Raw genomic sequence first — 25,995 nt, forward strand, 5'->3', positions numbered from 1 at the left:
TCAAAACATCCTAATGGATCTTCATCAGTGAAAAAAAGGAAGACTTTTTTTGTCTTTAAGTCAAATTCCAGGGGGGAAAGTTTGTTCAAAAAATCGCAATAAACATGAAGGAGATCATTGTTACTCCTGTGTATTTAAGTGGGATTGTGTTTATCTGTCTGTTTGCACCTAATCAGACCATCTAATGTATCAACCTCATATTTAATGTGTATATTTATGCCTCTATGCTCAACAAGCTGTGGTGTTTATAATCTTTGAATACCTGTTTGTAGTAGTATAGTATTCCAACATCAAAATAGTTGTTCCATAAATTGATATATCGATTAAAAAAATCAAATGTTCATCACACGCCTCATAAATAGACTTATATAGAGTCAGGTTAGTAGCCATGGGCAACCTGTGACAGAAAATGTGGGATTCAAGGAGTTAACATGACTCAGAAGAGAGAAAACAGCCTTTCCTCTTCACTGTACACACCAAACTGGGCAGTCTGAAAAGGGACAGACAGTCGTGCTCCTAGCAACCAGATCGAGTTTGACACAATGGCTAACTTCTTCCCAGAGGAACAAAAAAAAACCTCTGCAGAATCAACTTGTCCTCCCTCCCTGCTGTCTTGGCTCACACTTTGGCAGTGATGCCAGTCTAAACATGGACGAGGAGGGACTGGCCCAAGGAGTGTATCAGTTTGCAGATTTGTGATAGGATTACTCAAGTGAAAAAAAAAAACACGATTTGAAAAGTAAATAAACAGAAACTTCGAGGAGATAATGGAAAGATGCACACATAAATGTTCACTGTAAATGAGGAAAAGATAACGAAACATCTTACCTGGAGGAAGCAGGGGTTCCTGCACCCTGCTGAACAATATTAGTTTGAAAAAAATGTAATCTGCAGAGATATGCGATACTGAAACTATGAAAGCCCTGGTTGAATTAAGCTCATGTTTTTAAGCATGATTTAAAACTGGTCTGTATGTATTCAACCTTTTAACTGTATGGGTAATAGCAGTAAGTTAGTAAAATGTGGGTGGCCTAGTCTAATTAGTCCCAGAGTAACTGAGGGAAACTTGATAAAAGGTATAATTGTCCCCAGTCTTCCCCATGAGACCTCTGTGGCTTTACTCTATTACTGTCAACACTCAGGGAACTATACTCATGCCTACATATAATGCAGAAGGTAACATTTATGTCCAGTTAATGTGAATCTTTCCACTAAAACACAGAAGCATATTCTTTTTTTTTACAAAGGACAATTAGGCAGCGTCACAGCTGCTGCATCTTTTGCATTTATCTCATCAATGATTTCTCATTTCAAACATACAAAATGTTGCTAAAGGCGTTACTTACTGTGAACGGGATACTGCCGTGGTGACCTGCACTCATTAGCAAAACAAGACAAGAGTAACCTATCACTTCCAAACGGGCTGAGAGGAAAACAAAAAACAGATTAATTGCACAAGTTTATGAAAACTTTAGGAAAGCTCTACACGAATGTTTCCCCACTTTCAACTCTCTATTGGCACTTCAGACTGAGTCCAGTCTGTGCCCACCTCCTCGCCAATTTACATGACAAAAACTGCTCTTTTTGGATCAGTGAGTTCATTCAGTGCATAATGGCGTCACTCCTTTTTTTTTCTTCCCATCCAATAAATCTGCAGCAGTGATGCAGACTACAGCACAGAGGACACCGGCGACATGACATGTGTACAGTGACGTGTTTTTGAGTCAAATACAGTAAAAAAATAAAACAAGGTAACCTCGTAAAGGGCCGAACAACAAAAGTTTACTATTTATAGCAAACTACCTATAAAATGTTAAATTGAACGACAGGGATAGGCTAATGTAAAGTGTTAATTGAGCAAGAAATGGTTGCGTACGATAATACATCTGTATATAAAACTCGCCTGTAGTAGCCTATCCCTACAATTTTACTTATATTATAATTATAGTATTCTTTGCTAACAATATCTAAGTATAATTAAATAAACTATAGCCTATCACATAGGTTAATAGTGACTTAGGCCTATACCAAACCGACATAACAACCTGCAGGTATAATTTATAAAAGCCTATCTTCATATTTAAACACCCTCTGACTCTTACTTTGTTGCTACAGAGGACGGAAGGAGAGTTGGAAGAGGGGAAAGTTGTGACCTGTTCAGTACCAGCTTGTACATTGGGTGTGTCACACACGTATTCACACACACACACACACACACACACACACACACACACACACACACACACACACACACACACACACACACACACACACCTGCAGCGATGAAATGCTCGCGAGAGTGAATCATCCTGATAACAGTCCTTCAAGGACATCCTGAGTCTGTTGTACACAGTTTAATCATAATTCACACCCTAAATAACCCACATGGTGTTTTATATTTCGACTGCAGCTGTTACACTTCAATGTTTAGATATAAATGTGTTAAATATTGAACATTATAATAGTTTAGGATACATGCAATAGCTTCAACTGGCTACTTTTCAGTGTACTAACTTTTGGTACACTGAAAATAAACACGGAAAAAAGACAAGATTACTTTTACAAGTTACCACTTTGTGAGGCAACAACCTCTTAAGTAGAATGGCTTACATTTCCATCCTCAAAGTTACCAGCTGGTAGACTGCTTATTCTGCAATAATAAGTGTAGCCAAGTGTGAATGCCACCTAAGCATGACATGTGAGACAGATGTCTCAAAGAGGGAGTGCAGAAACATGTCGGGATACAAGTAGAATGTGAGCATTTGTTCTTTGTACTGTACCAAATGCTACTGTAATGGCTCAGTGGCCAAATGTTGGTGTGATTCAACTGAATGTCTCAGGGGTAATTATGCCACAAACTGTCCTCTAAACCTTGAGTCAAGTTTTGTTGTGTCTTTCATTATACGCAGGTCTTACTCGAAGTTGAATGGTAAATGGTAAATGGACTTGAGCTTGTATGGCAGCACTCAAAGCACTTTTACACTGCAGGTCACACACTGATGACAGAGGCTGCTATGTACTGAGACCATCAGAAGTAACTAATCCCATTCATGTGCATTTATACCCCGCAGAGGAAGCAGCGGGAGCAATTGGGGGTTAAATGTCTTACCCAACTGAGCCACAGCCTGGATCAGTTTTGCCACATGTTCTTCTCTAAATAGACAAACATAAATAGAAATACAGTTTTTAATTGTGAACATTTAAAAAGATTTCAAATCAAAGCTAGCATTCCAAGTGAAGCTATTATTTTTTTTGTAATCAATCATTTCTTGCTTTATTATTGTAGTGAATACAGAGTAATGTTCACATAAACACAACCAGAAAACACAGAAATCCGCATTGCATATTTGCTTTGTTTAGTTTGAAGGCTGCACCCAAATGTAACATCTTAAAGCATGAAAGGTTGTGAAAAATATTTGCAGCAAGAAACAGTACACAAGCAGGAATTTTTTTAACAACTGTTTCTACTTGGCTTCTTGTCAAAGGGAAACTTTGGCCTACTTGCACTCATCCCTTTACTGCCTCAGAAATACACCAACCTGGTAATGCACCCCAGATAGATGTCAGCTGTGAAGACTGAGGTGAGGAAGAGCACAAGTCACAACTACATCAACTACATCTGGAGCACACAGGCATGCATTCCCAAAAAAGAAAACACAGAAGCTCTGCGTGTGTTTTGTGGGAGATAGCAAGAGAGCCAAAGAGAGTTCTCAGTTGTGATTCAGGCCAGTGCCTGCAATCAAGAGTTAGTTATTTTATTTGGAAATGAAAGGACACTCATTTAATTTCACACGAAGAGGTTAGGATTTATGAATTAGGCAAAAGAATAAAGATAGGGAGCAATGAAGTTCCACCCACACCTGAGGAAAAACATCATTTACCATTGACTTTGAATAGCATAATAAAAGGTGTTCCCCTTGTCACTTTCATCTGCTAAAAACAAACTAAAAAACATTATTTGGCCACATTATATGTAGTAGAATCATTTCTCCCTGAAACAAAGTTAGGGAAAGGGCTTGTGGACAGACATGAGTTTGTCAATATCTCAGTCAGAGAGAGCGCTGCTGACATTTTTATGTTTTAAGCAAAGGCCAAGCCATTACCGGTAAATACGATTTTCAGCCTTTGAATGCAATTGTTCCCCCTTAGGTTGATGTGGTTTCGAGAATACGTCTCTATAAAAACCCTTTTTTTCCTTTGTCTTTACCTCAACTGGGTTTCCACCATCTTGCATTTGCCCATCATCAACTTCATGCTGGGAGTGGGACGTGTGGATAATGAAGCTTTTGTTAGACTTTTTGAGGCATGCATGTGTAAAAAAAACAAAAAACGCTCAAGACGTGCTCGGTGTGTGTGTGTGTGTGTGTGTGTGTGTGTGTGTGTGTGGGTTCTGGAAGTGAAATGACTTGACAGTAATACAACTGAAAAGGAAACATCTGATTCATTTATTCCTTACGATCAATACAATATGTACAAGTGTAAAAAAACTTACCGTAGCAATGTTTACATACCAATGAAGAAAAAAAGGCTGACAAAAATGATGAACACATCAAGATACTACACATAACTGCTGCAGGAGTCACGGAGTACTGCACCAGAGCTATGCATAGAAAAATAAACTGATATCTCTAACATGTCTATTCAGAACCATTTTCCTTATTCAACCATTGTCATACTCTTGTTCTGCTTCATTGTTTCAGACATAAGAACTGCTGCCAACGAAACAAAATTGAATGACATACAGTAAGTGTTTCGTCTGTGTGGGACTTTTATGCATCTGATTTTCAGAGGAGTATTTCTACAAACTGAGAATTTGGCTTTAGTGACCAGCTGGGATTGTCACCATCAACCCCCTAATAATCAGTAAAGCTATGCATGTAATAGTGCAGATACGACCCAGGAGCAGAAAAAAGGCAGTTTTAGAAAAAGTCCATTTGTACCAGAGGTCATCTGTAGATCTTTTTTGAACATCCAATGAGTGTCCATCGCTTCCACTGTCCTCTCCTTACATATGAAATGAGCATAGGACAACACCAGAGGTCATTTTCCTGCTCATTCTGTGCATTCACTGTTTTGACTTTTTGAGGATCGTCCCCACCGCAGAGATGACAGTAGTCTTGGTGCCGCTCGCTGTGGTTGTCACGGAGACGACGGCAGGCAGGGTTCCAGACGTGGTGATGAGGGTGGGCTGGGCGAGGGTCACAGGGATTGCAGAATCCCACTTGCTTTTTCTCTTCTGAGCTTCTGCTGAGCAGAGTAAACAAAGAAGTGAGTGAGTGAGTGCAGGGTTTAACATCAGCTGCACACGCGGGGCTGCAAAGCTCTAAGCTCTGAAGAGTGATGTTTTCAGCCGTGCATGCCAGTAAGTACACGCATTGTGGTAAGAATGTAACACTCGACCAAAAAGAAGCAGTGAAGAAGACTGCTGCCCAGCAAATATGGATTTATACCAAGTAGTACAATAAAAATAAAGTATTTTAATTAATTTGCAAAGAGAGAAAGAAAGACATGCTATTAACTTGTTTCTGAGATTTAAAAGGATAAAAATATGAGCTCATTTAATTACAAACCTGTCAAGAAATGGAAATTAAATTGCTGTAATCATCTCTCTGTCAGAGTGATCGCTTGATGGCATGCCAAAACATAAGTTTCTGTTTTACTTGAGGCTCTTTTTATTTTAAATATGACAGGGTTCATATCTATAGAGCACCAACGTTCAAGTGTAAAATTTGAAAAAAATATGATATTTATTAGGGATGCCTTGCTTAAGGGCACCTTGGCAGTGCTAAGGAAGTGAACTGGCACCTCTCCAGCTACCAGACCAAGTAACCATGAAAGAAACTTCGGTATTGGAATCGGCTTTTTTTCCCCAAAGATCGGTATCAACATCGGCCCTGATTTTTCCAACTGGTGCATCTCTAATATTTATGAGACATCAGGGTGGGATTCTTATGATATCATATGATGGACGTGATGCAGGATTTAGGGTTTTATAGGATTCCATCATTTAAAAAATATATATTTTAATTCCTGCACTATTTGTTTTGTGCAAGATATGTTTTTATGCCCGCTTATAGATGACGATTTGACAAACCATCTAGAAAAGTTGAGTTTCTAACATTTTATCAACATAATCGATGCCGTTACGTTTATGTTGTTCACAAAGCAATAAAGCAGCGACAGAATAGCAGAGCTTAATCTTATAAACTGAGATGGAGGCAGCAAAGGGTTAAAGACAACATGGAGGATAACACGATAGCAGCTCTGATGCTCTCTGCTTCAGTGATGCCTGTCAAAACCACAGCCGACCAAAAGGCAGTGCCACCGTCCACCGTGATTGACTCATTTGCTGGTAGTGATGTCAGCAGATGGGGTTCTTATTAAACTGAACATGACCAGGGGTGGACATTTGCGCTTTCTCCGATATTGTTGATATCAGATGTTTTCAAGAGATACACGACTAAAACAAGGCATCAAATCATGCCTCTTACAGGTGAAACATCCGACTCCTGTTTGCTGACACCGGAGTTTAAAAGGACCCTGAAGTGTCCAAAAAAAAAAAGTTGATCGTTTAATACTTTGTATCATAAAGCTTAATTTCATTCGTCGAGAGGAATCAGCGCTCATCTAAAGTGAGATTCGTTCTGTTTAAAAGGCGATGTCAGAGTTTAAGTGCACCAAACAACTTTGAAGAAATAATAATAATAATAATGATAACAGATCTAATCCAAACAAGAGTTTTTGGTGAATAAGTCCTTAGCAGAGTGCTGCTTATTCAGCAGTGGTCCTTCATGTTATGGAGACTGATTACCTGAATGACTGTTGACATGACTGTTTGATGATTATGCAGAAGTTTATTCTTATTTGACAAAAGTCTGTTCTACATTGTTATTTCAGGTCATTCAAAGTGTTTCATAGATTAAGGAACTATGTATTTGTATTCTTTGAGGATAACAGATTATAATCAATAGTTTGAAGAGGGAAGAATCTTTTGATGTATCTATTAGTCTCGGTCTTGTCTCGGAATTGAAAGCATTTTACTCGGCCTTGTAGCGATATTATAAATTACTTTTTGGGGCCAAAAGAATAAACATTCAATGCGACAACAATCAGTGAAAAATCTGAACTGTGAGATTTGTGATCCGAGTGGGAAGCCTAAGTTTGATGTCTTTTGTTCCAACCGAACAACACTGACATGGATGTTTTTTATTGAAGTGTATTAAAAATGATGACCATGACAATGTATTTGGCAAGTTGAAAGGAGCTGAAAATGTGAGGTGGATGTTTACCTGTGGCGGCGGTGGCGGCGCTGCTTGTGGTGGAGGCTGCTGTGCTGGAGGGGTTGGTGCCCTTCTTTGTCCCAGTGACAAACTCAATCTGTGAAACACACAGCATATTAGAGCGATGGCGTTATTCCTGGTGCCGTTTGGCGTGTAACTGTTTTAGTTCATGGGGCCGCATTACTCGTCGAGAACATTACGCTCAGTGAATGAAGGCCGGCTCGTCGTACTTGCAGTCTCTAAATGTACTATGGGAGGTAGAGCCTTCAGTTATCAGGCTCCTCTCCTCTTGAATCATCTACCAGTCAGGTTCCGGGACGCACACACACTCTGTGCTTTTATTTTAGAATAGACCTTAAACGTTCCTTTTCGATAAATCTTATAGTTAGGGCTGGCGCTGGTGTAAACCGGCTCCTAGTTATGCTGCTATAGGCTTAGACTGCCGGGGTAACTGGCACCTTGAACTTCTCTCTCTCTGTGCATCCACATCCTACTGTATGTCACTATGTGTAACTCTTAGTAACTAACTAACATATATTCCAGGGAGCCCCTGAGCTCTCATGTCTTATAGGTTTTTTGGGATCTTTGGTGGGGGTGTCCTGCTGCTATGGACCCCCCTCCTCTCTGTTTACCCCTTTTTCCTGCCTCTATCCCATTTTTTAAGCTGGCACAGTTTCAGCAGATACCTGTCTGTCATGAGCCTGGTTGGTTTTGCCAGATTTCTGCCTCTGACATTTTTTTTCTCACCACTGTAACTAAATGTTACTTAGTGCTCATGATGTATTAAAGGCTGGGTCTTTGTAATATAACAATAAGTAGGGTCTTTAACCTGCTTTTTGTAAAGCGTCTGGAGATAACATTTGTTATGAAATGGTACTATACAACTTAAGATTGATTGATTGATCCACTTCCATACAGTGTTTGTCAGTGGCGAGAAGAATGTCATTCACACCGTCTGACTGGTTTCATTTTCTCATCTTGTGTTAGCTCGACTGTGGCTTGAATACCACGGCCTACATCACACAGCAGAGAGTATCAGAGCAGCTCATATAAAAGTACATGTCCTTTCAAGTCCAGTTCCTAGCTTAGATGCAGCTGTAGGAATGAAACGTGCATCACCTCTGAAAGATAATACAAATGGAAACGAAAGAGACGCTCAGGTGTTTTTAGGTGAACTTCCAGAGTGGACTTGTATTTACATGGAAACCACCTGAAAAGCATAAATAGGGAAGGGTGAACCTAGAGATGTGGATCTCTGCCTGTGTCTGATTAAGGATATAAAGTACAAATTAACTGCAGCTGGTGGAGACTTGCCCCTGACGCAGACAGAGAGGAGAGCTAACTCCTGAGTAATCCTCCTTTTTGTTGTTGTTGGACTCACCTTCGTCCGCTCCTTCTTGGCTTTCTCCAGTTTATCCATCTCCACCTTCTGGGCTTTGGCTGGACAAAGAAGACATACATTTGTGTTGGGTTCTTATCTACTCAAGAAGCAGAGCAGGGTTTTTTTTTTTGGTACAACTACCAAGGTGCACGGAGAGTGAAAGGCTTGAAGAGGTCAAAAGGCTCCAGCAACACTTCTTCAGGGTCATGAAGGCCACAAGCTGAAGTTCGCTGAGCTAGAGTTAATGAAGATGATCTTCATACTACAAGTGTCGTTGGAGCTTTTTGAGATCTTCTCTACTCACACAGAGCTGTGAAAAGGTGACGGAACTTACCAAGACCTTCATAGTACGAGTCTTCTGACCAGCCATGAGGATCGAACATATCTTTTGGGTAGTTTGTTCCTAGTTCATCAATCCCACAGAACTGAATGAGCTTCTCGTAAATGCTAAAAAAAAACAAAAAACAAACAAAGTCTTTTAGGGAATTAAAAAAAAAAACATTTTTAAGATTATAAATCATCATGTTGTCTGTTGCAAAAACTAAATTAATTTAGAAGGCGAAACACATTTGATATAAATACTAACCTAATATTAAAACATACCCTAAGATAAGAGTAAGAAAACAAAAAAAAGTATGTTGATCTCCTGCATAATCATCCTGCATTGATCCCCTCTGATAAACTTGCTCCATGGTCAATCAAACATTTTGTTCCTGTAATTATGTAAATCTGTTGTTTTGTGAAAACATGATCTGGTTTGATGCACTGGGAGAACTCCATGTGTTTGGCTGGTTTGCTTGCTTACTCCAGCTGAGCTGCATACCTGGGGTTTCTGAATTCCTTCTTTTTCTGTATGTGGTTGTTTGTGTCAAAATCACCATGGAGCTTCCTCTCGTACAGCTTGTGGATCTTGTCCTGTTACAAAACAAACAAACAAACGAGGGATGTGAACATCTCTCACTGCATGACACCTCAGCTTCGACTCAGCTTCCTCCTGCATTTGGGAGGCAATTCTGCCTAAATGATCAAATAAACACAACCCACATGTGATCTACCCTCTCTCAAGCAAGGGTCGATGTGAATGGACCTGTTGTATTTTAAGTTTGTGATTCCCTCAGGAAATATTTGACAACCAGGTTCAACTGAGCCACAAAGAGCTGGCAGGTTTAGCCTGGACACCAGCGGTGAAAAATGGAGGCTAACCTTGAACAAGATGGGAAAAGGAAAAGCTTAAAAAAAGATATCTCTCAAAACACAAAGCGTTCTGATCTAACAGATCTATTGGCTCTATCTTATTCCCCAACTCTGCAATTTTTTAGCTAGCTTTCCCTAGCCGCGAGCATCCAAATGACTACATCCTGCATTTTGTCTACTGTATACGGAAGCATCGTCAAATAGGGCTGGGCGATAAAATCGTTTTTTTTCAATAAATCATATTTGGGGTTAATCAAATATGAAACTGTAGTTTAATCTGTTGCTCCCCTTGGGGTCTTATAGTTCACTTCCTCCCCCCTTGTTTACTTCCTACAAAGTGACCGGGTGGCCCCAGGTATGTGACACCCAGCTGCAAGTATTTTGCTGACTTCTGTACTTTTGCTGGACCCAGGAACTTCTAGTGCACTTTTAAAGACAAGTTTACAGATTGACCTTTAACCCCAAAAAATAAAATTCAGATCAGATCGGACATATGGCTGCAGCTGGGGATCGAACCCGCCACTTTCCGGTTAAGGGACTACTGACTCTACCAACTGAGCGACAGCCCCCCATTATGACAGTCCGAGCCATGGTTATGGTCTGCACCTGATTGCAAACTTGTCATAAAGCGGGTTGACAAATGGTGAAATCCCAGCAATCAGGCCGTTGAAACATATTCTTCTGCATATTCACACATATCTGTCCTCCCTCGTGACCTCAGGGTTGGAATATCCAGGCTTCTGGTGAAGGTGAATCATTATTTGCTCATCTGATAGATGGGGGGAGTGTTCGCCCGGAGGGGATACTTGCTTAACTGTTCACTTGCTAAGTCAGGTGTGTGTGTGTCCTGACCTGCCTCAGCTCCACACAGAGCAAACCAGGTTGCAGTTAGACGCAGCAAGAAGTAAGGCGGGAAGAGAGCAGTGCTGGTGATACTAAATTGATAGGAGATGACACTGTGTGCCGGTTTAATTATAGGGGGGAGTCAAAGAATTTACGCAGCCACCAGAGTTTATTTCTAACCCCAGAGAGAGCGAGAGAAATTGTTCACTTGGCGAGGAGAGCAGGTTATTTTGAATCAACACCAAGATGAAAGGTCCCAGAATGAGGTAGCGTTTAGCACCAAACATTCCTTCAAACTTGAACTCTAGATATTGATTTCCTTAACTCTAACCATCGAACATTATGCCAAAGGGACGAGTGCAGACAGTGTGTCTGCTTATGAAACCAACAGTGGGACAATTCATAATAAACTTTTACTACCTAGAAAGTGTTGATCAGACATGCTTAAACACACAGGGCACAAGGATCATTTAACCCCCCCCCGACTTTACCACAACGCCCCTCCTCTGCTCTGATTAGTAGCTGCACGGATGACAGTGAAATAAAAACGTCTTGCACAAAATGGCAGTTGCTGTACTTTGTTGAAATAAACTGCCCTGCATTCACGTTCAACACAGATGATCCCACATCCTAAATTGAAGGATACAGGAAAATATGATGCAACGTGGAAGATGTGTTGTATTTATTACAGAGGTCAGCATAGAATAGGGACGGGCATTTTCAGTTATATCAATAATTACCGTAAAATCCGGTGTATAAGACAAAGTTTTAAAACCCATTTGTTCTTAAAAGTTGGCTGGGTCTTATACACTGGTGCGACCAATATACCAGTATAAAATGTTGACACATGCACCGCCATTACTGGGGGTGCAGAAGACACCAAACTCTGCACGCATCCTCACAGGATCACATATAAAAAAAGACAGCGACACAGACCAGTCTCGTATCTTTTCTTCCTCGCGAGGTCATAATCATGCACTTACAGAAAACAGTGGGATATTCTGTAAAAACAAACTTTGTGGAGTGCTTTTTTCATTGAGAGTCCTATATTCAATTTTAAAGAGTGAACAGCGGAGGTGGGCAGAGAGCTCGGGGGGGGGGGGGGGGGGGGGTCTGTGCTTCATAACTTTCACTGCCTTCTGATTGAATGTAATGCTGAGCAGTGGGTTGAACTATTGTAGCCAGCGCTGTAACGCAAACATGCGAGGTACCCCTGAAGCTAAACTTGATTTGGCTCTTCTTTCTTCTTTTTTTAAATCCTTGGACTATATGAAAAGTCGGCCCCTCCTCCCCCCTCCCTGGCCAACTTGGATTAAGAGAGGGAGTAACTCTCATCTAAGTCATGACACAAAGAAATCAAACTTTTTCTTATTATTTGACAGGCTGCCATTCTACAACACTAATGAACAAACAAGTCTATTATGGAGTTAATTGTACAACTGACAATGAGTGTTGAGGAGGAGTCAAATGATGAAGTACCACGGACAGCTCCCGCATCATGACAGTCACAGGATTGGCACCTTGACAGCGACTGAGACTAAATAGGTTGTTACAGCCCATAATGTGTGTTAATTTGTGCTTCAGAATGGCATCCTGTGAAATGATACGAAAATATTTTATTTCTCTCTGAGACATTTTATTCTGATTCTGAAAAGACCTTAGCATTGTAAGCTACAGGATAACTTCACTCTGTTTATCTAGCCATCACTGTTGGTGATGTTAACTGTAAACACTGTCGTCTATGAGACAAACGTACCTGCCAGACTGCATCCTTCACTGCTGTCAAGATGTACTGATCCAAATAAAGACGTTAATTTGAGATGCTTGGCAGCACAATCTCCACATTTGTGCTTTTTGGGCCGTGTTCGGGCACCGCTTTGGTGTCGGCGCTACACTTTTGTTACTGGCTCTGTTTTCAAACCCTGGCTGCGATGTCACTTAGTTGTTACGATCTGCATTTTACGCCTAGTGTATGAACTGACGAATAAAAAAAGAAAACCGTCGACCAGCAACGATTAAAAAAATAATAATAATAATAATTTTAAGCTTAAAATACAGACAGTATCATGACGTGAACCCAATAATGTGTATATATATCTTAAGCCTATATACAGTATATATTGTTTAAAAATCTGACAGGCTCAGGCAGCGGCAGGGCCCATTGGACAACAAGGACCCCCACCTAGCGGGGGCTGCAGGGTTTACTTTACAGGCCAGATTGTAGCCTAAAACAACACGTGCCAGGTTCCTGTTATGGTAGTAGTAGTGAGACGTTATTGAAATAAAGATATCAACGACGAGTGCTTGAGGGGGGGCCCCTAGCGGTTATGACTCACCCCCCATGTATGGAGACTACAGTCCTTATCGCAGCAGACGTGGGTTCGAATCCGACCTCGGCCTTTTGCTGCACGTCACCCCCACTCTCTATCCTCTCTGCATTTCCTTTCTTGCTTCAGGTCTCACCAATAAAGGAAATACAACCCAAAAACATACCTTGAGGAACCAACCATACTAGTAAAGAATATAACCTTATAAATGGGAGCAACAAATGTGATGCAAAGTCAGATTTAATAGTTTCTTACAAGTAGACCGAACATTTACATTTACTGTCTGCCGTGTTATTACATAAACTGAAGGCAAGTCATTCACAACAACTTTCTCTTGATATCCGATGTGCTGATCTGATTCAAGAGGATGTTCATGTGAATTTTCCACCTGCAAACTAATCTGTCCTTTTAATCCTGGCACAACATGAATCCAGGGAGTGCTCAACAAGCAAAGCTTTGCATTGAAAGTGAAGTGCTGAGCTACTCATGTAACAGAAGAGAGGCGTGTCTACCTGTAGTTGGCCTGAGCAGCGTCCTGGGGGCTCGGGGGGGATCCTGATGTCATCAGGTGACATGTTCCTCACCTTCTCGGAGAACAGAGCTGGCAAAAAGACAAAAAAAAAGAAAATATGAGGAATGTATGTATGTTTTAACATGAGCGGCTTTCCTTCTCTGCCCTGCCTTGCATGTCTTTACATGCAGCGTCAGGATTTACTAAGATAACACTGTTATTAGTGATGTGTAGTTCGTGAACGATTCGTTCAAAACGAACGAATCATCTGGGTGAACGAACTGAACTGAATCACTTACTGAAAAGAGTCGTTCATTTCTCAACTTCAGTTGCGCTCTCCTCTCTCCCGTCTCGTGTCTCTCTCTCTAGACCGTAAGAGTCGCTCAAAGCCCACCCTCCCTCCTCTCCTCAGTCAGTACTGTGTGTGCGTGTGCGTGTGTGCGTGTGTGTGTGTGTGTGTGTGTGTGTGTGTGTGTGTGTGTGTGTGTGTGTGTGTGTGTGTGTGTGTGACTGAGGCTGGTGACTCGCAGTCTCGCTCGTTCACGTTCAGTCAGTGTTTCGTTCACTGAACGTACTGAGAGGAAGAGCGGATCTCTCGTTCAGTGAACGAGGCCTCCGAGTCACTCTCTTCCTCTTCTTGTACTGAACGTACTGAACAGAACGGTCGGGGAAAATAAATGTGATTGTTTTAGCAGCTTTCAGTTTGCAAACTGTAACTTTATCCAACTAAATTCTCAGCTCATTGGTTTATTATTCACCACCGGCTGTTCTCAGTACGATCGCGAGCAGAACTAAACGTTCGGCCGTGTTTCAGCTTATTAAATTCTGATTCACAGACAGAGCTGCGGAGAAGTACTGAACGATTCAGTGAACGAATCTTTTGAACGAATCACTTTACTGAACTGATTCTACTGATTCAGTACACTGAAAAGAACTGCTTTTCACATCACTAACTGTTATAAAAACAAAAAAAAAAATTTTTCAGTGTTAGAATTTAAAGATGAGAAATAAGAAGGGAGATGTGATTTCTATCTGAGCTGGAGAACAGGCTCACTGGTTCACTGTGTGTAAACTTAAAGCGAATGTTACTGGTGAATTCCTGAGCATCCTGTTGTTCATCACAGCGCTACGTGTGTGCCAGTGGTGTAATAGAGCAGTGTGGTATGAGGAGTGCACGTTCCGGGCAGGGAGTGGCTGTTGTTGGGGCTTGTAAGGAGAAGGGAGGCTCCCCGACCCTGCTTCTCACCCTGCCTTTGGACCCATGTCTTGTTTGGCTCTCCCTGCTTGACTTGTCTGTCTCTGCTTTCTCTGACTGCAGGCCAGACATTCTTCAGTGTCACTCTTTATCCCAATCAGACAGATAGTCGTCAATCATCCTCTGAATAAGTGCTGCAAGCTGTGCGTAGTGTGTGTGTGTGTGTGTGTGTGTGTGTGTGTGTGCGCAAACGCAGGGGTTCATCCTGCTGACATTCTGCACAGATTGTCAACAAGTTCAAACCTGACTGGACATGAGATGATAATTTTCTGAAGTGCTGTGCTGTCTTTTGCTTAGCCTGACTGAACACTTGAGAGGAAAAAATTCCACAGTCCTGACATGTCTGAGCATCATCAACCTTCAACATGAAGTACCTAGGAGAGTTTTCGTTCTTACTGTTTGTTGTTTTCTCGTCTTTAACTGCAATCGACTTTCCTTTCCAAATTTAATCAATCTTCTTGGACTTGGGGTGGTTTCACGTTAGAGACCCGGATCCCAGAACGCTTGACCCCAAAGTCCGGCTCATTTGATCAGTGTGAACACAAACGTACCGTGCTCGAGTACAGTACCAGGCATGATTCATGTGTACTCGAGTACAGTCTGCAGGAGATGTGAACACGACCATGCTCGTCCGCTTTATGACGCAATTCTTTTTTATTTTGTTTATTTTCGGGCATTTTGTACCTTTATATGAGAGACAGGACAGTGGATAGAGTTGGAAATCAGGGAGAGAGAGAGAATAGGGAATGACATGCGGGAAAGGAGCCACAGGTCGGATTTGAATCCTATGACGCTATTCTTAAACAGGATGGACTCAGCCTGCGAGTGGTTGCCATGGTTACTACTTTTTCTTTCTGCCTTTTGGCAGATTTGCAAACTTGTTTCCATCTATGTGCATACCTGTTGTATTTGACCGTTTAAGCAAGTGTACTCAGGTATGGAGGGGGGGGAGCAATCGTGCTCGGGCACGGTATGAAACAATCATGCCTAATGTGAAAACGCCCTTGAACACATTTACCCCCTTTTTTTCCCCCAGAATAAAGAATCTATTTGATAATAAATCTTAAAATAACTGTGAGCACATGTACATGTTTACCGTTAGATCCTGCAACAATTTCTCTTTGTTTATGTCTTAAATATTGACTCGGTAGTTATCCTGTTTTTCAATGTGAGGACAAATCTGTTAATGTTTGCATATTCATTAAAACAGATTTAGTTAAAGTTGTGACATTAAAGAAAAAGCGTTATTTAGCAAGGATCCAAATATGAACCAACAATGAACTGCATGTGCTCTGTTAAGACAGACGGACACAGAGGTCTATGATTCGACACCAGTCTTTTCTTTAATGCTGCTGACATTACTCTGATCAAGATGAGGTTCAGTAGCTGCAGTAAGACATACCATGTCTATATGTTGGCCACAACATGTCTGCTGATATAAACATTGCCACTCCCAATCCCTCGTTGTGGGACTGTGCCAGAGTTAAACTTTGAGCTGTTTGTATACTGCGTCCTGTCTGCACACACACTCTTTCCAACAGTCCCTCCCTTCTGCATCTTGTCTATTTTCCTCGGTCTACCAATCATGTGTGACCACAGGCCCACACGTGTGGATCGACTTGCCACCTGAGCTCTGGAAACGCTGATTTTGCGTTATAAACTCCTCATCCAAGTCAAAGGTGGGGCAGGGCGTTGTCGTTGTTGGCTAGACTCGTAAGTAATGCTAAGCATGTGCATATGCATGCACACACGTCTTTTTTTTTTTTTTTTTTTTAACATCACAAAGTGAGCAGGTATGCAGTTACATGAACATAAACGGTTCCATACATGTAACTGTTTTGAGCAAGCCTCAATGTAAAAACACTGAAGAGACTGTAGCCTGGAGGCGCATAAAAAACCTGACAAGTCAAGTCAGATGAGTCACAGGCATCAGGTGGTGGTTGTTTCTCTCAGTCACACACATGCACAAAGCCTCACAGACAATTACACACTGTAGCTGCAACAGGGGTTTATCATTGCTAATCCACTCGAAACAAGGTGGATTTAGTTGATTATTCTGAATCCTTGCCGAACAAACTCACCAAAATAAACTCAGTTGTGAAGCTGTGTGAATAAATTTCCCTTTTTGTCATTCAGCGAAGTGTGAGAGGAATACTCTCACATAACGGGAGCACTGTCAGAAAGTGCATGGAGACAGAAAGTGATAAACAGCCGGGGGAAAGATTCTATTCTGCATGAAAATTACCATCTCTTCCCCCCATCGAAAAACACACAGAAAGTCTTCATCTGTGCCCTCAGGGTCTTTTTGGACAGACAGACAACGGCTGTCTCTTCAGCGAACAGACAAAGAGCCGTCTTCAGCCTGCTGACACGGGGCCTTCTGCCAGACTCGCTGTGACATTTACCGACTGACAGGCAGAGGAATCGAGCTCCGCTGCAGTCATGTCAAGTGTCGAAGCGGTGAGTCACACTCGGGACACGTCGGGAATATGAAGCCTTAAAAGTTGCTCCAGTGTTTCCTCACTTTCCCTTGAGACTTCTTTTTATGGCTTCATAAAAACCAGGAGGCTGGTGTTAATGGAGAAAGCAAATGTGTGGGCAGAAGCCGGCGTGGTCAGTCTGCTGCCGCTGTCTGTCCCATGTGTACTGGAATCATGCGTCATAAAGGAAGAGTCCTTCGGTTAGTTGGTAAACTTTAAAAAACAAAATAGTAAGAACTCAAGATTCTCGCTTGTTTTTCAGTCTTTTACTGTCTATAAAACTGTAGGAATTAGACACTGATGCCTCCTTGTTACCAGAGAGCAAACCTTACCATAACTGAAAAAATAGATGCTGATCATAGCAGACAAAAAAGTCAGCTTAAGATGAAGGACTTCGAGGCACTCAGAACATCGGTATAGTAACTCGGTGAACGCGTTCGCTTCTTACAAAAGCAGGGGGAGATTTTATTTTTAAAGCATCAAATGCACACCCCCAAACAGAGTAGAATCAGCGATGCGAGACTAAAAGCAGACACCAAACTATGAAAGAAAAAAGCTAAAAGAGAAATAAAAACACCTTAAGGGTGCCCAGAATAGGAGAGCTGGATTCATTCTTTTTTTCTTCTGGAAAAAAACATTTAAAAAGGATATTGACAATCATATTTTTCTAATTATTATACTTCAGTTCTACACCCACATTGCATCACAGAAGGGTTTTATGAATCGTTTATTTTTCAGTCATATGACAGATGAGTGCTGTGTTACATTATCTGTGCTATCATCTGCATCCAGCTATGGGCCCACGTCAACGAAGAGCAGAGAGGGAACCACACGCTGACGGGCTTACACAGATGTGTGTGTGATGCCACTCCCTGTATAACTCATATCCTGTCTGATCAGATCCTCACTAACACACCTGAACTGGTCAGCCGTTACTCACTAACCACTGCCAGCTCCCCGGGTTAAACCTTTGTAACCTCCAATCTGACTGTCAGTGGACAAAGAGGCTTTCATAACACACCTGGGTCTAGTGAGTGATTCATACTTTTACTGCACTAACATCCAATGATCACATATAGAGACAAACGTTTATTCTCCCCGTGTGCTATAATTATTTTATTATACGTGCATAAACCTCACGAGGCGGCTACTATTGTGCTCCTGTCTCACCATCAAAAAGATTAACACTCAACCCCAAGTCCAAAGTTTCTTTAAGAAAATGGTTAAAATATCCGATTTCCTTTCATTTTTTAAGAATGGTTGGAGTATTTTGCTGTCTCTGTTGGGATTATTTTTAAATACAAACAATAAAGTTATTAGGATCAAAGAGAAATGCAAATTAAAAACAAATTTCAAATGATACTTGCTAATTTAGTAAGTATGACTGAGAAGGCCTGGATCTATTGAATATTTCTTACGTTTTTTTTAAGGTCTTTCCGGTAAAGTGTAACAGTTCTTAGTGTAAAGGTGAAAATAACGAAGGCAATAGAAAAGGAACAGGCAGCAGAATGGATTTAACGATGGATTTACTGGATTATTTTTAAATTATTCATGGGGCGCTGGTGGCGCAGCGGTTAGTGCGCGCGCCCCATGTATGGAGGCTGTAGTCCTCCAAGCGGGCGGCCCAGTCCTTTGCCGCATGTCATTTCCCCACTCTCTCTCCCTGATTTCCATCTCTATCCACTGTCCTATCTCTCCAATAAAAGGCACAGAAAGCCAAAAAATGATTCATTAAAAAAAAAAAATTATTCATTCTATACGTAAATTAAACTGATGCTCATAATGTGACGATGAACTTTGTAAGTGTTGTAGTGAGTATTAATGACAGTAAATTGACTTTTCTAGTCTTCTGTTCAGACTACTCAAAGTGCTTTTACACCACATGTCACACCTACACATTCACACACTGCTATGTAGTGAGACCATCAGAGGTAACTAATCCCATTCATACTCCGCCGACGAAGCACAGGGAGCAACTTGGGGTTAAGTGTGGATCGAACCCCAGCTCCTCCGGTTACAAGACGACTGACTCTACCAACTGAGTCACAGCCGCCCACAGCGTTTGCAGGCCCGATGCGCCTGACTGAACGCCCATTCAAAACATCAACAACCCCTGACATTTCAAAGTAAAAGCCCTCCTTATGCCAGATAAGAGAAAATACTAAATAAATATATAAAGGCCATCTTATTTAGACTGATCAGTCTATTATCACACTTAGCTGCTACTGCTAATACTACAGATACTGTTACCATCATTACCGACACTGCAGCTATAAATATATTATTCATTGTTGTTGCTCTTTCTCTATCCCCATTTCCAAGCCCTACACAGCTTCATGAGTCTGGTCCTCCTCGAGGTGTCTGCCTCTTAAAGGAGGTCGTTCCTCTCCACTGTCACTTGGCTAAATGTTGATTAATGTTGGCTCTTTGTAGATTTTATATTTTTTTAAAAAGAGTATAAGATATTTTAGCCGCTCTTTGTAAAGTGTCTCAGGAAAACACATGATGAATTGGTGCAAATAAAGATTGATTGACATCTTATACTTCTACTGCCTCCTCAGGCCTTGCTTTTTTTTAACTAATATTTATGAAAACAAGCAGATACACAGGAATGCAAATGTGATGCCCTAATACCAACTGAACATTGTATGTGAGATAGACATGCTCATTTTATTAACAGAACAAGTCCTTTAGAGAAACAGTGTGGCTAACTGAAGGCACAAAAAAGGCTTTGGATACAATAGTTAATTATTTCATTGTTGTTTTAGACCCTTTCCGGGGATTTACTAAAACAGGTGCCAACCTTATCCTTTATGCGTTCGTCAAAGGTGTGTGTGTGTGTGTGTGTGTGTGTGTGTGTGTGTGTGTGTGTGTGTGTGTGTGTGTGTGTGTGTACTCACCAACTAGCTCATTAGGGTCCCTTTTTTCTGCTTCTGAAATCTGTGGGGGGAAATAGAGGGACAAGAGGGGAAGAAGAGAGAAACAGAGAGACGCAGAGTTTTTAGTGTCCCTTTGGTCGGAGAATATCATAAACCCAAGGAAGAGGGTCTTTACAGCAACAGTGTTAGATTTTAACTACAGTGTAAATGTAAGGGGGTTCAGTACAGGGGACTACAGGTGGTGTGATGAGATGTTTGGTTAGCGACTGATGAGACCTACAAATCACAGGTGCTCTTACAACAAACGGTGCAGAGCAGAAGCTGTGAGGAGAACAGATTCTAAACCGTAATAGAAAGCAGAAGAGTGAGTCTTGGCTGTTTTCAGTGAATGCCTGAGGAGTCTCGCACAGCTTCTAAAATATGTGGCCTGTTGTGCCAGCACTGTGGGCATAACACAGGTTCAGGACGGGGCGGGAGGAGGGGACTCACAGTGCTGTTATTCACAGGCATCATGATGTCACCTAGCAACTACACGGGCAACATCGAAGAATCTAACTGAAGGTGGACAAATCAAAGTGAGGAGGGGGGGGGTGGACAGACAGACATGAAAGCACAGCACAGATCACTGGGCTGAAATCCAAACACCCAAAAGAAAAGAGAATAACAGAACCTGCTGTTTCAGACAGAAACGATAAAACACGCTTTATTCCACTGATCCACATCTGAAGTTTCTTTTACTATTCTGCCTTCCTTTCTCAGGAGTGAACTGAATTTAAGCCAATCAAAATGTTGCTGCAGCAAGGAAACAACCAATGCAAAAGCACAAGGTCTTTTCCAACGTAACCTGGCAAATGACTCAACCAATGTTTAAGAGATTTCCTGAATATTCGGTCACTGTGGTTAAATAAGGCGTATGTCTTTTGGGGGTGACCTTTAATCTGCAATTTACCAGAAGTTGAACTGTGTCCAGAAACCCAGGAGTTGCTGCCATTTACAATTAATAGATAACTGCAAGGACAAAAAAAATAAAGTAGAGGACAGAAGGAGAGCTCATGCAAACATTGTCCCTCGTTCCATGAAATGATAAATCTCTATCTGACACAGCTCAACATCAGTCCTATACTGCTTCAGGCTACACAACACATAACACAAGTCAGCCATTCTCTGTAACACGGTTTAAATTATAATTATTGATTCCTATCTCACAAAGTAAACAACGTCATGACCACAACTTGCCTGGAAATGTTCTCTCTCTTCAGTGGGAGAAATTATTAACGTGACCAAACATGAATTATTGGGAAATCACACCATGACGCATGTCGTAAAACAATAACTAAATCACTAAGCCTGAAGGATGCCAGCGCTGTTTCTCTTTTTTAAAGACGCAGAACTCTCACAAACCAGCAGTTTATCAACTGATCATCCATCACAGCCAAAGACAGAGCAGTTACTTTGATTGTTTCTGCTTTTTAGGTTTTGTGACTCACTCTCACCTCGTTAACCTGGACTAAACAGAGCTTTGCGCGCGCGCACACGCACACACACACACACACACACACACACACACACACACACACACACACACACACACACACACACACACACACACACACACACACACACACACACACACACACACACACACACACACACACACACACACACACACACACACACACACACACACACACACACACACACACACACACACACACACACACACACACGCACACACACACGCACACGCACACGCACACGCACACGGTGGGGTTAGTAAGATGTGCATGTTCAAGCAGTGTTTTGTTAAAAAAACACTGTTAGGTGTAGCTTTTGATGCATCAGTCCTCATCCTTCCACTTCAAGTCACTGACCTCGCCTCACTAACATAAAGTGCCTTTTGTTGCAAAGTGAAGATTCCTCTGACAAACATAAACCCACAGCACCATCTAGTGAACATGCTCCGTCATAACATGTGGTGACCGCTTTGACAAGGCCACTTCTTTGGGGTTAGTAGAACAGTGTGACGACTCGGGAGAAAATAGTGAGGCCTTAGATTATTTATCCAAATCCATCCATCCCACACCAGGTGGGGTTCAAGTACCTCAACATCTTCTGCGTCCCTCCCCTCGTCAGATTCTTCCATCTCCTATAAAAACAAGAATGCAGAAAGTTAACACTGCAAGGATTAAAAGGAGAGATGAGTGGGGGGGGAGGGGAGGGGGGGGGCTCACAGATCATATGCATCATTTAAGAGAGATATAAAAATTTAACAAAGCATAAAAAACATTTATCCACAGGCAACAATGATCACTTAGCAAAGGTGATTTTAAAAAATCTATTAAAAAAGGTTGTTGCAAACTACAGGTTGGGGGTTTGAAAGCACCGGGCATCCAGGAGGCTGGCAGACCAGAGAAAGATGATCATGTAGACTGACAAATAAGTAGTGTTTTCAAAATACCAGAATTTAAAACCTTCAAGTTTGATGCTAGTAAAAATCAAAGTATATAAATTCAACAAGGCAAACAAATATAGAAGTCCTGGACACATCTAATGTTCTTTTTTTAAATGACCAGAAATGGCAGCTCAACTCCTGCACAATGTCTAAAAGTCACAAAGACATATGGCAATGTTTCGGTACCAAAAATGATGGAGTTTGCTCTCTTCCCCACAGAGCAGCTTTAGGTTAAAAATATGTCTGAAGATATTATTATTATTTTTTTTTTTTAAGTCCCCATGAAACGGAACTTCGAGAGTATCTAGCCGCCGTGTAGTGACGCATTCCCAATTGAAAAGGGATAGAACCAATCACAAGACAGAGGGCGGGACATAACAGAATGTATTAGATTGGATCATTAGCTTGGACAAAGCTCTATAATTGGTCCAAAAATCAGTAAACACCCCTGAGTGCAGGATGAGTCATCAGACATTTGAAAGGTTTTACAGGAAGAGAAAATACTGTTCTTTTTTCAGATCTAAAAATGATCAGATAATGCTTTTATGAAATACAAATGGCAGATAAATGAACATTTAACACAGGAACTCTGAATTTAAACTGGCTGACTGTATTTCTCATTTCCTGAGGACTTCGGTACGTTTCAATACTATCGATAATTAAATAACTGAAAATGCATTGTTTTCAAACAAATGCTATCGAATAAGTATCATATAAACATAATTATGACAAGAGTTTCTTTTTGCCTCTATCCAAATTTTATCATAAAGAAAATGTTGCAGTGCTAGTAGTAAGATCCCCTTACCCATCACCATAATCTTGTTCTGATTCTGATTTGATGAAACACTTAATGCAAAAAAAAATCTGATCTGTAAAGTGATGTAGCTGCTACAAAAATAAAGAAAAGCGTCTATCAGCTTCTTCATAGTTAAGTGGAGACTCAAAATCTCACATTCAATCCTAGTATGAACATGTAAACAGGCTCTTTACAACACACATAGTGCCCTGCTTCTTCAGGCTCTTGTGATTTGAAAACATTAGTATACAAATTAACAATCCATAGAAATGATTACTAGAAAGTGTTCATCACAGCAAGAAATCACAAATACTGACCGAGTTGCTTTCTCTGCTGTCTTCATCTATAGACACCTTCTCCTCTCCATCCTCAGTGCGGTTCAGGTCATCATCACCATAGCCGTACACCAGACCTCCAATGTGCACCTCTATGTAAGGACAGGAAGAGGGGGAAAGAAACAGGGACAGCACAAAGATAAACAGACGTCAGACAAATACAAGAGGTGAATAATAATAATAATAATGAGAAACGCTTTATTTATGTAGGACCTTTAAAAACAGATGTTTACTAGATGTTCACAGACAAAGCAAACGCAGGAATAAAACATATTAAGCATCAATATTCAAGCCAAACAGAGAATCAAACAAAATACAATTACAACATGCAAAAGATCAACAAGAATGAATACAAATGAGGAATTAAAGTAGGAACAAAATAAGTCTTAATGTGAACAGCACCACTGGCCACAGCTGGCACTTACAGACGACTTTAATAAAACAAACAAACATAAATAACTATTTATTCATTTACATTACATTATAAGATGTACTGTGCGTTGAATATAAAAATATGTATCCAATGTGTACCACAAAATGTCCAAAACTAAATCATACAGACCCCTAAATAAATAGCTGTATTATCTATAAAGTTAGCCATGTATGCTAATTTCAAGCTAACGCTAGCCACCACACGGGAACGATTCTCAAGTCCGCGTTTTTCGCCTCGAAATCTTAGAAACGACTTATTGATCAACTTGTTCAACACATACCCGCCTCATCCTCGATTTCTGGGTCTGAGTCTGGTTCTGAATCGTCCCCATAGTCTGCCAGAGAGGAGAGCAGAGCACTCTTTTTGCCGCTCGCCATTGCTGTGTGCGTCGCATAAACGCCTGGTCGCACAGTAATAACGTCACTGAACCTGTATTGCGTAGCACCAATGCAGCTGCACCGGGAGATGTAGTCCTGGGCTAAATGTCTTTGGTCTTGCTGAAAAACTGAGCCGTGAGCTTACAAATCAATTTATTTTAACCAAATAAAAACAAAATTGCATTTAGGAACATTAAGGCAAATATCATTTTATTGTTTGGGCAATTTACCCGGAACAATGGATCTATGCATTTTACCCTGTAAAGAACAGAAGGACTACAGAGGGCAAAATGTTATTGACAAGACTCCTCAACTTTTTCTAGACAATCTAAGCATGCACTTACAGCTGTAATATTTTGCAACAAGACATATTTATTACTTGATGTATTTCTAATTTAAAATAGCATCATACCACAGATTTGTATTTTTTGTTTATAAAGTACTTTTATTATGTTGGCATTTAAGACATTTAAGACAGTTAAAACAGTGTATATGAAATAATGAAAATACTTTGGAAAGATGTTCCACATACGTTTCATATTAATTTTTTAAATTGTGAAATATACACCATATTGCTTCCAACCTCTATGTAATTTGATTGACACACAATCACTTGATGGTTATCGGTTCATGAAGATAACTGACAACTGAACCAAGGAAATTTCAATGGCAATTAATCGATACTTATTTAATCAAGGTGTGACCATAATGATGTAGTCCCACTAAGTCGTGTAACTCTATAGTACAAATGTAGAAAATGGAAACAGCAAAGAAATATCAAACACTACAAACGATGTGGTACATAGAATAAGAAAAAAATGTCCATCATAATTTTTCACGACCTGAAAGAAGGCAGGTCAATTTAGATTTAAAGAAAAAAATATTCATCATGTCAACATTTATTTGACAGAGCACAAGTCGCGTTGCTTCCCAGGCGTCTAGATCACCATGTTCTCTGACTTCTTCTGCTTCTTCTTCCCCCCATGGCTCACAGGTGCTTGGCTACAGCAGCATCCATAAAGCAGAGCGAAAACAACCAGACACAGAGTTCCAAGCACAAACACTCCTATGACCACAGCACCGCCCAGCGCCCACGGCTCCTGATGCAGGCGATACAGGAACCATTCTACCCAGTCCTGAGGCAGCTCTGTGGGTTTCAGCTGCTCTGGCACACTGAGACATAAACATACATTCATTTATTGATGATATATATATATATATATATATATATATATATATATAGATGTTAGATGATACAACTAGTGACCACTGTTTTGTTATTTGCAGAACCAATGGAGTCATATTATCTTAATAAAAAAAACATTACCAAAGATTGCAAGTTTTTGTCAGCATGCTTTGTAGATATTTGCTGATGTTACAGGCAATTGTAACCCAACACAATCCTGTTTAGAAGCTCACCTTTCTACTGCCATGTCCTGCTGAGTGATCTGC

At 40.9% G+C, this 25,995-nt stretch overlaps 1 protein-coding gene across 4 annotated transcripts; it reads right to left on the bottom strand.

Annotated features, from left to right (window-relative positions):
• Positions 1–4,422: 4,422 nt before the first annotated feature.
• sap30bp (SAP30 binding protein) lies at positions 4,423–24,861 on the bottom strand. 4 transcript variants are annotated; one of them, XM_061027448.1, is made up of 10 exons: positions 24,447–24,861; positions 23,716–23,825; positions 22,234–22,296; positions 20,172–20,211; positions 13,538–13,626; positions 9,485–9,576; positions 8,996–9,108; positions 8,662–8,720; positions 7,290–7,377; positions 4,423–5,244 (listed from the first exon to the last, which is right to left on the bottom strand). In XM_061027448.1, the coding sequence occupies exons 1-10, from the start codon at positions 24,541–24,543 to the stop codon at positions 5,066–5,068; spliced, it is 930 nt and encodes a 309-aa protein (XP_060883431.1). In that variant the 5' UTR covers positions 24,544–24,861; the 3' UTR covers positions 4,423–5,065. The 4 variants fall into 4 exon arrangements, with proteins under 4 accessions (XP_060883431.1, XP_060883430.1, XP_060883432.1 ...); XM_061027447.1 differs by having other exon boundaries at positions 4,423–5,247; XM_061027449.1 differs by having other exon boundaries at positions 4,423–5,247; positions 22,252–22,296; positions 24,447–24,649.
• Between the last annotated feature and the right edge of the window lie 1,134 nt (positions 24,862–25,995).

This window comes from Labrus mixtus, chromosome 21, assembly GCF_963584025.1.
Source record: "Labrus mixtus chromosome 21, fLabMix1.1, whole genome shotgun sequence".
NCBI lineage: Eukaryota > Metazoa > Chordata > Actinopteri > Labriformes > Labridae > Labrus > Labrus mixtus.